General features: G+C 38.2%; 1 protein-coding gene across 8 annotated transcripts in view; it reads right to left on the bottom strand.

The window, feature by feature from the left end:
* Positions 1-16,241, bottom strand: part of LOC127072337 (dorsal-ventral patterning protein Sog) — a 56,654-nt gene that overhangs the window by 5,784 nt on the left and 34,629 nt on the right. For 7 of the 8 annotated variants that reach the window (XM_051012693.1, XM_051012694.1, XM_051012690.1 and 4 more), the window contains 4 exons: positions 14,912-15,015; positions 9,764-9,893; positions 2,580-2,645; positions 304-2,106 (listed from right to left, as the gene is read on the bottom strand). In XM_051012693.1, the coding sequence (XP_050868650.1) occupies positions 304-2,106; positions 2,580-2,645; positions 9,764-9,893; positions 14,912-15,015 (2,103 nt within the window). The remainder of the gene's footprint in view (positions 1-303; positions 2,107-2,579; positions 2,646-9,763; positions 9,894-14,911; positions 15,016-16,241) is intronic. The other variant, XM_051012695.1, reaches the window with a different exon arrangement.

Genomic DNA, 16,241 nt, shown 5'->3' with positions numbered 1-16,241 from the left:
CCCGCAGAACGATGGGGTGAGGATAGGGGAGGGTAAGAGGAAGGGAAGGGAGTAAAGGAGGAGGGAGACTCGTAATGTTTACGTTGCCACGATATCGTATTCGATCTCTTGGTCAACTGTTGCTAACCAAAGTGGGAGATGAAGAAACCGCGAAATCGAGAAGACGAATCTTTCGCGCGAGTAACTTTATCTTTTTTCTGAATCCCGATAGACGAGAGAGAGAGAGAGAGAGAGAGAGAGAGAGAGAGAGAGAGAGAGAGAGAGAGAGAGAAGAGAAAAAGAAAAAAAGAAACGACTACTTACTCGAGCAGATAGGACAGCAATGTCCTGCCGCTGGTTTGAGCTGTTTGCCCTGAGGACAGGCAAGGACTGGACAAGGTACCGGATCGCATTGAGCCAATCCACGATAACAGTGACACATGGAGCATGGGTCGTTGGCGGATGTCCATTGAGTACCCTCCTCGTAGAATCTGGTCTCATGAAAACAAGCGCCAGTTTCGATTTCCGATCTTGGCGGATGAAGATTGTAAGCAACGACCGAGGCAACGTCGTTGTCAGCGTAATGGGGAAGACAACTGAGAGGTGCCCTGGCCTTAAATGGTGCCTTCAGTAAACTGCCCGCTTGTTTGTCCGTCACTTCGAGAAAGCCGATGCCAGACTCGATCCTGTATAACTCTACAGGTGAGAGTCCAGTGACGGATCCCTCGAGAACGTTTCCTGTAAATTCCTCGAGGAGTCTCCTCGCGACTGGAGCACCCTGAGCTAGAAGTGGCATGGTTTCCAAATACAAACGGAAAGTACGTGCTTCTTGATCCCCGTTCGAGCTCGTATTGGGTTGTTCCAATCCAGCTATTTCGAGTTCGTAATGAAGAGCGCAATCGAGATCAACCGCGGTCCAAATCAAAGCTGTAGGGGCTGGATATTGGGAATCCTCGGTAAGTCTTCTCAACAAAACCGGTGCTGCTGTGTCTCTGGCATCCGCTACAGGCCTTTGAAGAAGACGACCGCGTAACAACGAACCTAGATGAGAAGCTGCGACGACCGAGAGTTCACCGTTGAACAATGGCTCGAGGAAACGTGGCCCAGGTCGATCCAGTGTACCATTAGCAAAACCGTCTCGTAAAGATGGTGTCAGGTCTTCGAGTTCTGTACGACGTTTCCCACCCTCGTCGACCAATGTTACCAATGGACTCTCCTCTTCCAAACCGATCAATCTAACGCCGTATCTCAAGGCACCACTACGATCAAGAAAAGCCCAAGCCAATCCAGAGGCTCTCGAGGGACTCTCCGATATCAACAACGTCTGATACATGTCACAGCTGACACGTGGACCGACCATACCGGACAATCTCAAAGCTTGAGGATCTCTTCTAGACATTATACTGATAGATAACTTCCCTCGCGTTAAAAGACGCAGATCAGCTCCTGACAAAGCGCTTCGAACCTCGCCAAAGTTCAACTCGTTCGATGGCTTCTTAACCACTATTTCTTCCCTCAATACCACGTAATCCTTCTCAACGTGTTCGAGTTGAACGATTATCGGTACTTCGGAGACGTCGTTTGGTAGAAAGACTCCGTTGAAGACGAGAGACACGTGGATGGATGGTGCCGATGCCGAGGACGCCGAAACGATCGCTGTACCACCTGCTCCTGACATCAGCGATCTGTCAACCCCCATAGTTGGTTCCAACAAGGACGTAAATTGTTCGGTAGATAACGCTCGATAACGAGACAACTGTCCTGTCAAACTGGCGCACGGTTCCCAAATGAATGATACATGTAGACGTTCTTCTCGTAATAATTTTCTGTAATCCCTTGGTACTCGTCTCCAAACACCGCACACTTTCCCTGTTGCATTCTGATAAACACCACCTGCGGCATCGATCGTTTGCTCTTCCAAAATGCTACCGGAACCATCGATGAACTGTATACTCCTTGGTCGTGGTGTCCCAGCTGATAGGTAGAACGAATAATACAAATTCTTACGGTGGAACGTGAAACGACCGGTTGCTAAGTAATTGTAGGCGCTGTTATAATTGGATGTTGGCACTGTGTCGTCACGGCGCACTGCCTGGGACGTTTTTCCGGTTAACAGCGTACCGAAATCTGTCGAACGATATTAAAATAAAAATCAATTTCGTAAAATAAGAAAAAGAAGATGATGATGATGACGACGACGATGATGATGATGATGAAGAAGAAGAAGAAGAAAGAATTGTAGGTTAAAATCAACTTCTATTTTATGATATTCGCCTGGTAAGCTCGGCATTATTACTTAGGACTCTTTCCGAAGAGCACGTAAATAACTCGACGCTCTCTAAAACGGTACACCGTAAAATCATAAATAACGATTTTCGCAAGTAACATTGGATGGCGTTCCTCTCGTACCGATAAACTTCGTATATCAGCGGCATATCTTTTACCGCGATCGTAGGTGCTAACTTTAATCCCGTGCGAATTGAGTTATAGCGTTTCGCTTAGAGAAAAAGAAAGAAGGAGATAGAGATAGATAGATACAGAGAGAAAAAGAGAGAGAGAGAGAGAGAGAGAGAGAATAAAAAACTGCGAAGAGAAATTACGTTTTAAGCTTCGTTCCTCTTCCTCCGACGTCAATTGAGCTGGTAGATCCTGAACCGTGTCGGTACCTGAAACAAATCAACCATGTCAGCAAATTTATGAGAAAGGGAGATAAATAAATAAATAAATAAACAAATGAAAAAAAGAAAAAAGAAAAAGAAAACTATCCGACAGTGGATAAGAATAACCGAAGAGAATCGAAAAGGTGATTACTAGAATACGAGTTTGGTATGGACGCTGGTCTATGTAGGTTGATATGAGTAAAAAAAAAAAAAAGGAACAACAACGTAAAACAAAAATAACTATGGCTGCTGCTATTAAGGAACAGAGAGAGAAAGAGAGAGAATCTATATACCCTATTCAGTCGCGATCTGTGTGTACGAACCATAAAGAATGGCTGTACGGTAAGGAAAAGAGCCGGTTGGCGCCAACCGTAGCTACTTCGAATGTTACTTTTATGGACGCTTGCCGCGTCGATCTCGTCGCCTTGGATACTTTAATTGCTAAGAATAAATAAGTATAAGCACGATCTGATCCGTCCAAAATTTTTAAAGAATTTATCAGTTAAAAAACAAACGCTATAGTTTTCTTCTACGTTTCTTCTTCTTCTTTTTTTTTCTCTTTATTTTCTTGCTATTTTTCTTCTTCTTTTTCTTTTTTTTTTTCAATATCTCCAAATATAGATTTCCGATTTTCTCGTTCGGATGGACAATTGGAGAAGAAACGACGACGCCATGTTTCCTCGCGTTAGAACATACTCTTCAGTTGCTCGACGAAACAGACAGACAGACAGACAGACGGAGAGAGAGTGAGAGAAGAAGAAAAAAGCAACAACAACGAAAAAGAGAAGCGAACAAGTCACTCCTGTGAATACGATCGTGATTGCGATGCGGATACAGTGATCCAGCGAGAGATATCGATTTCTTTGCTTGTCTACTGAGAAAGCGTAACGAGCGTTGACGAGTTAACGCGCAGGTATACATATTTAAATCGACGACGACGACGACAAACATATATTAGACAACGCGAAATATATTTACTATGAAAATAAAAATTGTTTTCATCGTTTCTCATTAAATATAATTTCTAGATTTTGCGATAGTCGTACGTGGTACGTATAGTACTTGTTTTTCTTTGAACTTTTTAATCGTTTAATTTTTCGATCTAAAACCCGAAACATCATCAACGGTGCACAGATACGTACACGAACAGAGACAGAGAAAGAGAAAGAGAAAGAGAAAAAGAGAGAAATAATATCGTGAATGATTTTCTTTAGTATATTTCATTGCATCCCGCATTAATATATACGTAAGTAACGTACGTACTTACGTACAGACTGCGGATGACCTCCGAAGACGCGGATCGTGGGTCTTGGCAAGCGACCTCGAGTGCCCTCGAGGTAAACTCGAAGGTAACTCGAAAGAAGGAGAAAAGAACGAAGAAGAAGAAGAAGAAGAAGAAAAGAGGAGAGAAGAGTTCAAGGCGGGAGATTCAAACGAGTTCCATCCTATTTCGTCCATTTTTTCTCTTTCCCCTTCTCTCATATATTTTCGATTGAACGAAGAGACTGTTAAATGGACAATTAAAGGATCCTCACGGTTACTTATTTTTCACGTACGTCTTTAAAACAACTATGAGAATCGATGTGACAGTCCAATCGTTAGGTGAGGGCTCGGAAGAACCATAAAAGAGTATATACGTATCGCTAATCGTTCGACGACAACCTCAACATCGCTTGAGAAGACGAAATGAGACTGTCACACCAATTACCAAACGCAAAGGATTAACGTAAACGATAAATAATTCTTTCATATCTTTTCTTCTTCCTTCTTTTCCCTTTCCTTTCTTTTTCTCTCTTCTTTTTTAAGATACTTTTCGATGGTTTATCTTTCGCATATATCCTTTTACGTATCTTTGAAATCCCATGGGTTCTCCTCGTACTCCCTACTTTAATTAAGGATAAATATGTAAAACGCCTTTTATCGTTTATTATTCCTAGAAACATTAATTCAACAACTAGGATAGTAAATCAAGTTTAAGTCACGTTCTGGTGTTCGGGATTCGAGTATTGAAAAAAAAAAAAAAAAAAAAGAAAAAACTCAAACAAAAAATCAAATCGCAAATCGTATGCCAACTGCAAATCGTGTTTGTGGAATGAGGGAAAAAGAGAGAGAGAGAGCCAATTCCTTACAATTTTTCCTTTTCTTCTATTTACTCGCGATAGCAATTGGAATTTTGCTGTGACCTTTAAAATCTGGTTTCTCGACTTAGCGCTTGTGTCGTCGTACACGGAAGGAATGCTGGATTAATATACATATATGTACATATATATATATATATATCTATATCTATATATATCTATATATATATATATATACACGATCAAAGGAGAGGAACAATCCAACGAACGAATTTATAGCAACTTGGACTGATCTTTTGTCTTTTTCCCACGCTTTTCCCATCCCCATTCATTTCTTTCTTTCTTGTTTTCTCTCTCCTCGTATACGACCATAAGAGCAAATTGGAATTTAGCTTTTGTAATCATTCCTAATCCAGTGTTACACGTTCGAAGAAGAAAAAAGAAAAATTGAGAAGGGTTGAGGTGGGAGGAGTAAGTAAATAAGTAGGTAGGTAGATAAGTAAGGGGAAAGGAGAAAACGGTAACTCGATGAATAAGGAACTCGTAAAGAAAACCTAATGCCATGACGCAAAATGCGCAGGAGGCAACGTATGTTCGACGTTCTAACGTGTAACATGCGCCTGAATTGTTAAAATCCCCTCTCCCTTACTTACCCCTTCCCCGCCCTTTCTTTCCCGTCGATAAATAGCATTTGCATGCAGGAGTTATATTTATTGTAGCACTTTTAGAACCGAGCTACGCGAATTCTGAGTCTCCGTACGTATCTACATACGTATATATATAATATATATATATTATATACGTAGAAAGCAAAGTAAATATATTCGTCGTAGTCATCGTTATTATTATTATTATTATCATTATTGTTACCGTTGTTGTTGGTATTGTATATTATTATTCGTCGACTGGAAGTTAGATTCAAAGTCACTGAAATACACTTATGTTGTTTCTTTCCTTTTCTTCTTCTCTTTCGTGTAATATATAAAACAGGCAGAACGTAATGTGCAAAGTTAAAACGTAAACGTCTATAATACTTTTCGCTCACGAAAATGATATTTCTCTTCTGATCGTCTTTATATCATTAATACTTTATATTCGTTTTACTTTTTTCTCTTGTCTTGAGAAAGAGAGAAATAAAGAAAGAGAGAAGTATCTAACGTAAACGATATCGCATAAGCCAATAAGAAAAAGCAATCTTACGAAAGGAATCAGAAATTCAAGCGCATCATTGACATATATACATATACATATATAAAGAAAACCTTGATATATGTTTTCGTGGTAAGGGGCACTACTTTCGAAGGAGAAAGTCTGAACGTATGCCAAAACAAATTTCTCATTATTTAGTAATTAACGATTTGGTACATACATATGCACGTAAATATATATATACATACTACACAATTTTGTCTACTTTCCATTAGCTTCGAAGAAGCTAAGCGATAAAGGTGAAGATCATAAGAAGACGAAGACGAAGAACACGAAGAACACGAAGAAGAAGAAGAAGAAGAAGGAAAAGGGAAAAAGATAGTCGATAGAGGAGTAAAGTCCTACATACACAGAACCTCCTTCGCTTTCCTCACGACCTTCCACCTCTTCGTCGTTCCTCCTCCCTCTTCCTTCTCCTTCTCTCTTCCTCCTTCTCTCTAGTCTATTCTCATTCCGCATGCTCGCACGCGTTATGCCCCGATCATTACGTATGCTAATATTTACATTTAGATTGCACGGCTTAATCGAAGTGACGCCATGCAGTAATATAGCCGGCGCCATGGCGCTAAACCGTGGCGCCCGCCCTCTCCGAGCATCGCTAACTTCTTCCTCCTCCTTCTCCTCCTTCTCCTCCTCTTCCTCCTCTTCCTCCTTCTCCTCCTCCTTCTTCTTCTTCTTCTTCTCTTCCATCTCTCTCTTCTTCTCCCTCTTCCTCTCTCTTTATCATCCGCTTCACTTTTTTCTACGTCTCCTCTTTTTTTTCCTTCCTCCTCCTCCTCCTCCTCCTCCTCCTCTTTTTCTTCTTTTTATTCTTCTTTTTATTTTTCTGCGTTTTTCTTTTTATTTTTCCTTCTTCGTTTTTACCCTCCACCAATTCGCTCTCTCAGAGTCGTTCAGTCGTTATCATTGGCACGACCTCGTCCGTCGTAGTAGTAACAGCATATAAACTTCACCATTGCGATCTCTTATCCTCGAGATATGCAAGAGTTTCGATTCCATCGTCCTCTTATTCTTATTTTTCTTATTATTATTATTAGTGTCATTATTATTATTATTATTATTATTATTATTATTATTATTATTATTGTTATTGTTATTGTTATTATTATTATTTGTGGAAGAGAAATGCAACTGGTCGTTGTTGTAGTTGTCGTCGTAGTTCGCTGACGCTTAGAGATAATGTTATTCGAAGGTTATAAACCATAGTTCGTAATTTATATCCAGGCTAAAGTTATAAAATAAATCTATATTTATACGAATCGTTAACTCGTTGAATTTATAAGACGATCGCTCGAACGAGATGCAAATCTATATGTAATACTTATTCCAAGATGAAGTCACTTTTTCGTTTTCTTTTTTCTTTCTTTATTTTTCATATATATATATATATATAAATTTTCTCGTTTTATTCGTATTAAGAACGAGGTTGAAGAAGTTTACCGTTTGGATATTTTTTCGAGTGTCGATAATCGCGACGATTGATGCGTTAGAAAAAAAAAGAAAAAAAAAAGAAAAAAAAAGAATGATTAGAAGAAATCTTGTAAGTATCTGTCGCATGATAAACGACATGAAATTACTTTATATCTCTCGATAAAGTTCTCAAGAACATTTTCTATTTACGATTTAACGTTTTAATCGATGCAATCATCGACGATAAGACGAAGGATAAATGTAATAATTGGTTAAGATTGTAAGAAAAATTAGATAAGAAACTTTATTACAACTATTACGACATTTAATATATTGAATTTATCGAATAGTTTTCGTGGAAATACGTCGGTACGTTGAACTTCTTCGACGTATGTGTTTTAAACGAAAAAAAGAGAGAGAGAAAATAAAAAAAAATTGTTTCTTCAACGTTTGAAGCTTTCATTATTATTTTTATATAGGAACCGGTCTAACCATTTCCTAGCCTTTCTAACGAGTACGTTTATTAAAAATGCCCGAATAAGAGAGACAAGTAAATCTTTGGAAAAAATATTGCAAGGAAAGAAAGAATGAAAAAAGGACAAGAAAAGAAAAAAAAAAGACAGCTATAAACTATAAACCGTTTAAGGACGAAACGCGGTAGTATGGACGTTAACGAGCGTGATATTAAATACTCGAGAAGTATTTTCTACCACAGTGATACACAGCTTTAGTACTTTAATGAAGCCATCGTAAGAGAAACAGAGAAAGAGAAAAAGAGAGAGGGAGAAAGAAAGAAAAAGAGAAAGAGAGAGAGAGAGAGAGAAGAAACTTTTATCGTATTATAATGAACAGTGTCTAGACACGATGAAACTTCTCGAGGAACTATCTAAGAAATAGGAACAAAGAATCTAACTATAAATCTAACGTTATGTATATATATTATATATGTATGTGCATGTGTGTGTATAGTATATCGATATCTATCGAAAGAAGAAACACAAAGTTTCAAAGTGAATACGAACGATTTAACTAATGAACGAGTCGTAGGATGATGATCAGTTTAATAAATCATCGGACTCGTCGAAATGCATGGGGACGCCATACTGTTTGCATTAGTTAATACTAATTAATAAAGAGAGAGAGAGAGAGAAATAAAGAAAAAGAGAAAGAGAGAGAGAGAGAGAGAAAGAGATACGAGGAAGCTTCGAGAGAAACTCGTCGAACGACTTAGTCTTTAGAAATTGACATTAGGAAAGATCTATCGATCGGTTAATCCATTAATGATCGGAACCTGTAGAACAAATATTATAAGAATAAGAGGACGATTTCGATCGTGACGATTAGTCGAGGTTTGCAAATGTATACGATCGATCGATAAGAACTTATCAAAGAGAGAGAGAAAGATGGAAAAAGAAAATGAGACAGAGAGAGAGAGAGAGAGAGAGAGAGAGATGAAGGAAAAAAAAAGGATAGACGACAAAGAGGCGCTTGGTAATCGTTGATAAATGATTTATGCACGGCACTTGACTCTCATTAATGCTGCGTGTCTCTCGATTTATTGTGATCGTATACTTTCGCAATGTTTACGAGCCGAGTTCGAGAAAAAGAAAGAAAGAGAGAGAGAGAGAGAGAGAGAGAGAGAGAGAGAGAGAGAGAGAGACAACAGCGAATTTTCCTTGGGAGTCTGACAATTCTCTTTCAAATATTATTATTATTTTTATTATTATTATTTCTTTTCATCGTCGCGAATCAACCTAATGAATTTACGGGACAACGAGAAACATTTTGGACGACGTATAGTCGTTGTTTTATTACAGACGAATAGAATTCAAAGCGTTTTTGATCGAGTCCAATCGTTACGAATTCCTTCTGGAATTCAAACTTATCTTTCTCTCGTTCTGTCTCTCTCTCTCTCTCTTTCTCTCTTTCTCTACGGTCATCCACGCCTGTTACGGTGTGGGATCGTTTTATTACCACGGACGAAATAGAATTTACTAATCTATCGAATAAATTCATAACTTGCATTAGTCTTGCTTTTATCTCTTTCTTTCTTTCTTTCTTTCTTTCTTTCTCTTTCTATCTGAGAGACACACACACATAAACAATAATAATATAATCGTATTGGTAGTATTCAAACGAGCAAAGTAGTCACGGCCGGTTAAAGCCAGACGCAATAGCCACGAAGAATTTCGCACGAACGAATTTGATAACATATATATACATACATACATACATACATATGTATATATATTAATAAGAAGAAATTGTATTTTGATTGTTTCGAAAAAAAGAAAAAAAAATTAACTTTGTAGCAAGTTAATGTAATCGACTTGGACATTTTTTTTCTTTTCTTTTTTTTTTTACTTTTTGTTTTTGTCATCGTCGTCGTCGTCGAATGAAATTATGTACTACCGTCTGAAAACGTACTGTAATCACCGGGACACGATTTGCAGCATCTTCCCGGAAGTAAGACTGGTTCGTCGCAGGTGGGCTTCGGACATTCATTCTTAATGTTGCGGCATTGAACCCTAGCGATGATACGTCGTTTCTTTTGCACCTAAAACAACAAAAGAAAAAATAGGAGAATATTATAAAACGGATCATTACATCTTTTCTCAATCGTATTTCAATCCAATTCAACTCAGACACAACGCAACGCAACGCAATGCAACGCAACGCAATGCAACGCAACGCAACGGGTGTAAATTTGAAACAACTGTTATCTATTTCGTTGATCTCATTTCGAGAATAATGAATCGTATCTATCCTGTTATCAATAACTTCTACGAGATATATATATATATATATATAAATATATATATGGTGCTGACTTTGGAAAGTACCATTGCTGTTTTCAAGTATGTAAATGAAGCACAAAGTGTATATTACTTCTTTACGCGTCATTGAATCTATCCCATAGGAAGTAATTGCTATCTGATAGAATACGTAGAAAGGACTAGTTTATCAAAAATAATAATAAAAAAGAAAAAAAAAGAATAATTTTCGAGATGATGATGTCTCTCCCTCGTCAGACATCAGATTATTATAAGTTAACCAAAGCAGAGAAGAGTTAGTCATAAATTGTAGAGTTTAGGGTGGGAATTACGAGCCATCCTAGTTATCTCTTTCTCTCTCTCTCTGTCTTTCTGGGTGTGAAGGAAAAAGCTTTTTTACTTTTTGTGAAACTTTTCTTTTTCTCTTTCTTTCCCCTTTACTTTTATAGAACCTGTGGGCGCAACTCGAAAAAGGAGAATCCGTGTTCCATGGTTGGCCATGGATAAACCGAAGAGAGGCGGAAATTAAGTGAAGGGTTTTATAGAGCCATGCGACATTCCTGAGAAACCGAAAGGACCGAGAAAGAGAGAGAAAAAGAGAGAAAAAGAGAGATCGAACGTCGAGGACGTTAAACCCTGCCCGTTGCCACGATTTTCGATTATTTCCCTTTTTCTTAATCCCAAACCTGAGAATTCTTTCGTTATTCGCAACCTCCTTGCCGATTCCTTTCTGACGATAAAAATCACGGTCGTCGCGGAAGAGTCAAAAATATCATCGGTTTCGATCAGATAAGAAAGGAAGGAAGGAAGGAAGGAAGGAAGCAAAGAAAAAAAGAAAAAAAAGAAAGAAGGAAGGAAGGAAGGAAGGAAGAATGAAAAGGATTACTTGGAACTTCTTCGAGTCGGTTGAAATATTTCCATTGGTATGAGAGAACCAAACGTAACCGAAAATCTTGCTTGGCAATGGTGTTGAGAGGTTGACTTTAGGTCGGAGAGATTGGGTGAGGTGTTAGGGATGAGGTAAAGAGGGATAAGGTGGTGCGAAGAAGTACGAAGGATGCTGCGAGAAAGAAAGAAAGAAAGAAAGAAAGAAAGAAAGAGAGAGAAAGAGAAAGAGAGATAGAAAGAGAGGACGTAATCTTCAAAGAACGAAAACGGTCTCCCTCGTATTTGCTCGGCTGATTCATAGGCGCGAGGCGCGTCTGTCTCTTCTTCTAACACACCAAGACCGCGGACCTATCAATAGCCCCTCATGTACACTCGACAGAGGGACTGTCATTCCACCCAACTCTAAAAATAGAGTTCGCGCGTTCGTCCATAAGCTCTTCCTGCGACTATACCCACGGACAACATTTCCCTTCTCTCTCTCTCTCTCTCTCTTTCATTCTCTCATTCCTCTTCTCTGGTCATTTTCTATCTTTCTAGCTTAACACGCCCACACACGGACACAGACAATCATTTACCTACGTACGTACGTATTTTTACGCAGCCACGCATACAAGCTTCTCTTAAAATTCATTTAAGTATAGTAAGTTTTATTTGTCTCACGTTTTAATCGTGACGAATCGAATCGAAACTCGGAACGTGGCTCTGGCCGTTTCTATGTGTCACAGGGGGAGGGTAGAGGGAGAGGGGAAAAAAGTAGAAACTAACGTAAGGCTACTGATAGTCAAGGACACCTTATAAGAAGATTGGTAGAATTGAACTCTATTAAAAACGGTCGAGACCAACATAGGATCCAACAACGATCGACTGCGTCGAGCGACGAGACGTTGGACTTGGGATCGATCCATCGATCGATCGATCGGTCGATCAAATTTATGCAAACGCATACACGTGTACGCGCATGAGAGATAAAGAAAGAAAGAGAGAGAGAGAGAGAGAGAGTGAAAATCGAATCAGACGCATCCTTTTCTTTTTACTTTTTTCTTTTTTTTTTTTTAATCGCAAACCTCGAAATATTATGTTATAGTTGATATAATCGAATGATATGTTTACCAAAGAAATTATCTTTCAAGATTATAGAGTTTCTAGATGTTTAATGAGAACGGAAAGGACGATTAAGATACTAAACACTAAGATTATTCAAGTAGGCGCTTGAGAATCGACTCCAAAGAGTGGTTATATACGTCTGTATATGTGTGTACGTAACTGATAGATAACTTTATTGACTGGTCGCATTACCATACGGTAGCTGCTATATATATATACCTGTACTGTCGGCTTCCGACGTACCGCAATGCCAATAGTACTGCTCTTGCTAAAGTATAGCGTGTTAAATGTTTCATTATTTCTAATTACTGATGCTTTCATTAACGCAAACGTGTTTTCATCTTCTTTTTCTTTCTTTCTTTCTTTCTTTTTTCATTCTCTCTTTCTTTCTTTTTTTTGTTTTTTTTTTTTTGAATGATAACCACGACGACGATGACGACGACGACGATGACGACGACGTTGATGAACGATCGGTATACACACACACATACGCGCGTATATTCACACGCACACAAGCAAACAAAGTACAAATATTCTCTTATCTATAATCCTTCGTTATTAATCTACATTTCCGTTCGTAATCGGTGTGATTGTTGTTTGTTCGTTGTTATTATTTTCAATAAACTCCGGCGTGGTCTGGAGAATGAATGAAAGGAGTAAAATCGAAAGAGGAGGAGGATATATTGCGTAGGAGGAGGAAGAGGAGGGATAAAGTCGGAGTCCTCTCTGAGTATAATGGAGACGAGTATTTTAATAGGCTGCCGATATACTAACAGGAGGATATTCTGCCGTGGGCAGATTTTCATATCTGGGCTTGCATCGAGAGCTGCTCGCTCGCTCGACTTTCTCGAAAGTAACTTGGGCGCGCGCGTTTATGTATGTATATATATATATGTGTGTGTGTGTTTGTGTGTACACGTGTGGGTGTGGGTGCGGATTAAATCCTTCTTTCGAGATATCTTTCGAGTGTCGTCGTAAACGACAGAACGCTCGCGTCCTCGTTTGTTTCAACACGTACCAATAATATAAATCGATGATCGTTTGGAAAAAAATTGAAAAGAAAGAAAATACTACTACTACTACTATTACTATTATTATTATCACAATAAAAAGAGCGACGTAGAAATGAGTAAAATTATATTTATGTTAAGTTAATCCCTATGAAAAGAATAATTGGCCAGTGTTAAAAAATAAAGTCGGATTCTCAAGGGTAGGCTCGTGCGCCCGTACAATTACTTTTTTCTACTCTGTAGGCTCATCAGGTAGCATTTCATTAGCATTTACTGATTATTTAGTGCCTTTTAACCGTGGTCCTTCCCTCTCTCAACCATACTCTCTCTCTCTTTTTTTCTCTCTATCGTTTGTTCCTGTCTTTAGTTGGTGGTAACGTTTAAACTACGACAACAGCAGGTACTTTTCAAGTCAGTAATGAAATTCCGAACGACGAGAGAGAGAGAGAGAATACGTGGGTAGAAATACTCTTTGGTGTGTAGACGAAACACTGATGATGACGCTATTGTCTCACCGTATATGGAACGCAAAACGGTCTGCTGTCGTCGGCAAACGTTCGGAATGTAAATGAATATCATTACATATCTCAAGTAAGCGAAAATTCGAACGACAGTTTCATCGAAAGCGGGTTAATGCCGATTCCGAAAAATATATACCTATATTATGCATATATATATATATATATATGTGCGTGCGTGTGCGTGTGTGTATATATTTTTTTTGTTTTGAAAAAAGGAAACCATAGAAGGTGAAACGATGACCGAAGAGGATTATAAACGCGCTTCTAAAACGTTTTCTCACACGCGGTTTCTCATATACATAAATACATAGATATCTTACATATGCATGTTAACTACGTATGTATATGTGTTAAACCAAAGATCGGCGTATACGTTAAACAGAAACGCTTGCGGACGCCAGTCTGTCTCGGGACCAGGAATGGGATTAGAAAGCACGTCAACTTCTCCGTAGGTCACGTCACCCAGATTCGAGATATCGTCGTCTCTTATGTTTACGGCATCTGGATATATCTACGGACTTTTCCCTTTTTCTTTTTCTTTTTTTCCTTCCTTTCTTTCTTTCTTTTTTTTCTTTCTTTCTTTTCTTCTTTCAGTTAAGATAAGAATCAACTTTTAAACGGAGAAGAACGTACGATATCGATCGTTGATAAAAGATTTGATAAAATATATAATATATATATATATATATACACACTGAGTATGACTGACTGATAATATTATCAATAAGATTAAACTATAACGAGTTAACCTAATTAAAAATGATATCTATAATATCGACAATTTCTAAACGATCCTGGACCAAAGAGGATGTTTTTGAAAGAGCCTGTACTATACGGGCTGTTTAACGTTCACGTATGTACATACTACACGCACACGCATATAGACACGCGTATATACGTATATACATACACTTGGACCTTCTTGTGTGTTCCTTTAGAGTTGTGTCGGGTCGGTCTCTTACATAGAAATGTAATGTTGAACGCACGGACCCGGCCTCGTCCGTAGGGCGAGTCTCTCGAGACATGAGAGGGGTCAAAGGTCGAACGGACGAAGAAAAACGCACGCAAACGTAAGCGAGGGATATATAGCGTTGCTTGTACACGCGCGAAATAGCTCTTACGTACATACCGATATTACTATATTCATATACATACATTCATACATTCATACATACCTACATACATACATATATATATAATATATATATATATATATATATGTAGTATGCAGCATAAGAATCGTGGCATACACAGTGGCACACCCACTTTAATACGTACCGGAATGCATTCGCATTTGATGCAGTACATAACCCCAAATGGTGGTCCCAAATCCGCGAACCAGGTAGAACCCAACTCTCGAATCTGCTTTCCAAAGGTGCATTCTGTAACAGAGAGAATAGGAAACGAAAAAAAAAAAAAGAAAAAAAATTGCAAAAAAAAAGAAAAGAAATATAAATATATATAAAAGGAAGAAAAGATTATATCGCGTGTTCTTTTTCGTTAGAACGATACATGGAATATAAGATTATACGTATCGTATATATACATTATATATAAACGAAGATATAAAACTCGCGTCATCCTTTGAGAGAGTACGCGCTGTATATATATATATATATATATATATATATATATATATATATATATTCCTTTCTAGTGACGCAATATTAGCGAAACTAAAGCATAACGTAATCGCGAATTCTTAAATTTAAATTATAACGTAATCGTTATCTACGATTCCTTCCTTAGCTCTCATCTTTAACCCCTTCCCTTTTCTTCTCTCTCTCTCTCTCTCTCTCTCTCTCTCTCTCTCTCTCTTTTGTACGATTTAAAGAATATTATTCATCATCGATATTCGTGTATTATATCTCGAATATGCATCTCGCGTTTCATTTCGATAAATCAAACTAAGCGCACATGTTCTTCTTACGATCGACGAATACCGATTACCATGTAATACCGTGAACACGTGTACGCTTTTCTATTATTCGTCGTCGACTTTTTACGATTCGATTTGCACGTGACTAACAACGCAACTTTTGTCGATGAGAAACGAACGAACAAACAAACGAAAATAAAATAAAATAAAATAAAATAAAATAAAATTGGTGTGGAAGGGGATGATGGATGGATGGGTGGATGATATTCGTGAGGAATACAGGTCGACGATGGAAGACGAAAGAGAAACGAAAGAAGTCAAGAAGAACAAAATAGTTAGATAAATAGATAGATAAATAGAGAGAGAAAAAAGAGAAAGAGAGAAAGAGAAAGAGAGAGAGAGAAGGTGGCAGACGGAAAAAGAGTGGAAGAGCCTGCTTGGCCGACACTCTCTGATGCGACAAGGCCGTCGTCTCCTTTAAAAATGACGACTACAGTCTCACACCTTCTTCTTCTTCTTCTTCATCATCTTCTTCCGCCAAAAAAAAAGAAAGAGAAAGAGAGAAAAAAATAAACAAGAAAAAGAAAGATAAAAAGTAAGAAGAAAAAGATGTGGAAAGCAAGTCCCTAACACATGTCTCTCTCTTTCTCTCTTTCTCTCTTTTTCTCTCTCTCAGTCTCTCTTTTTCTTTTTCTTTCCTCTCCCACGTAAAAATAAATCGTACGAAGA

The sequence above is a fragment of the Vespula vulgaris genome, chromosome 25 (assembly GCF_905475345.1).
Source record: "Vespula vulgaris chromosome 25, iyVesVulg1.1, whole genome shotgun sequence".
Lineage (NCBI taxonomy): Eukaryota > Metazoa > Arthropoda > Insecta > Hymenoptera > Vespidae > Vespula > Vespula vulgaris.
The sequence above is the reverse complement of the archived record's forward strand: the minus strand, read 5'-3'. Positions and strand labels throughout refer to the sequence as shown.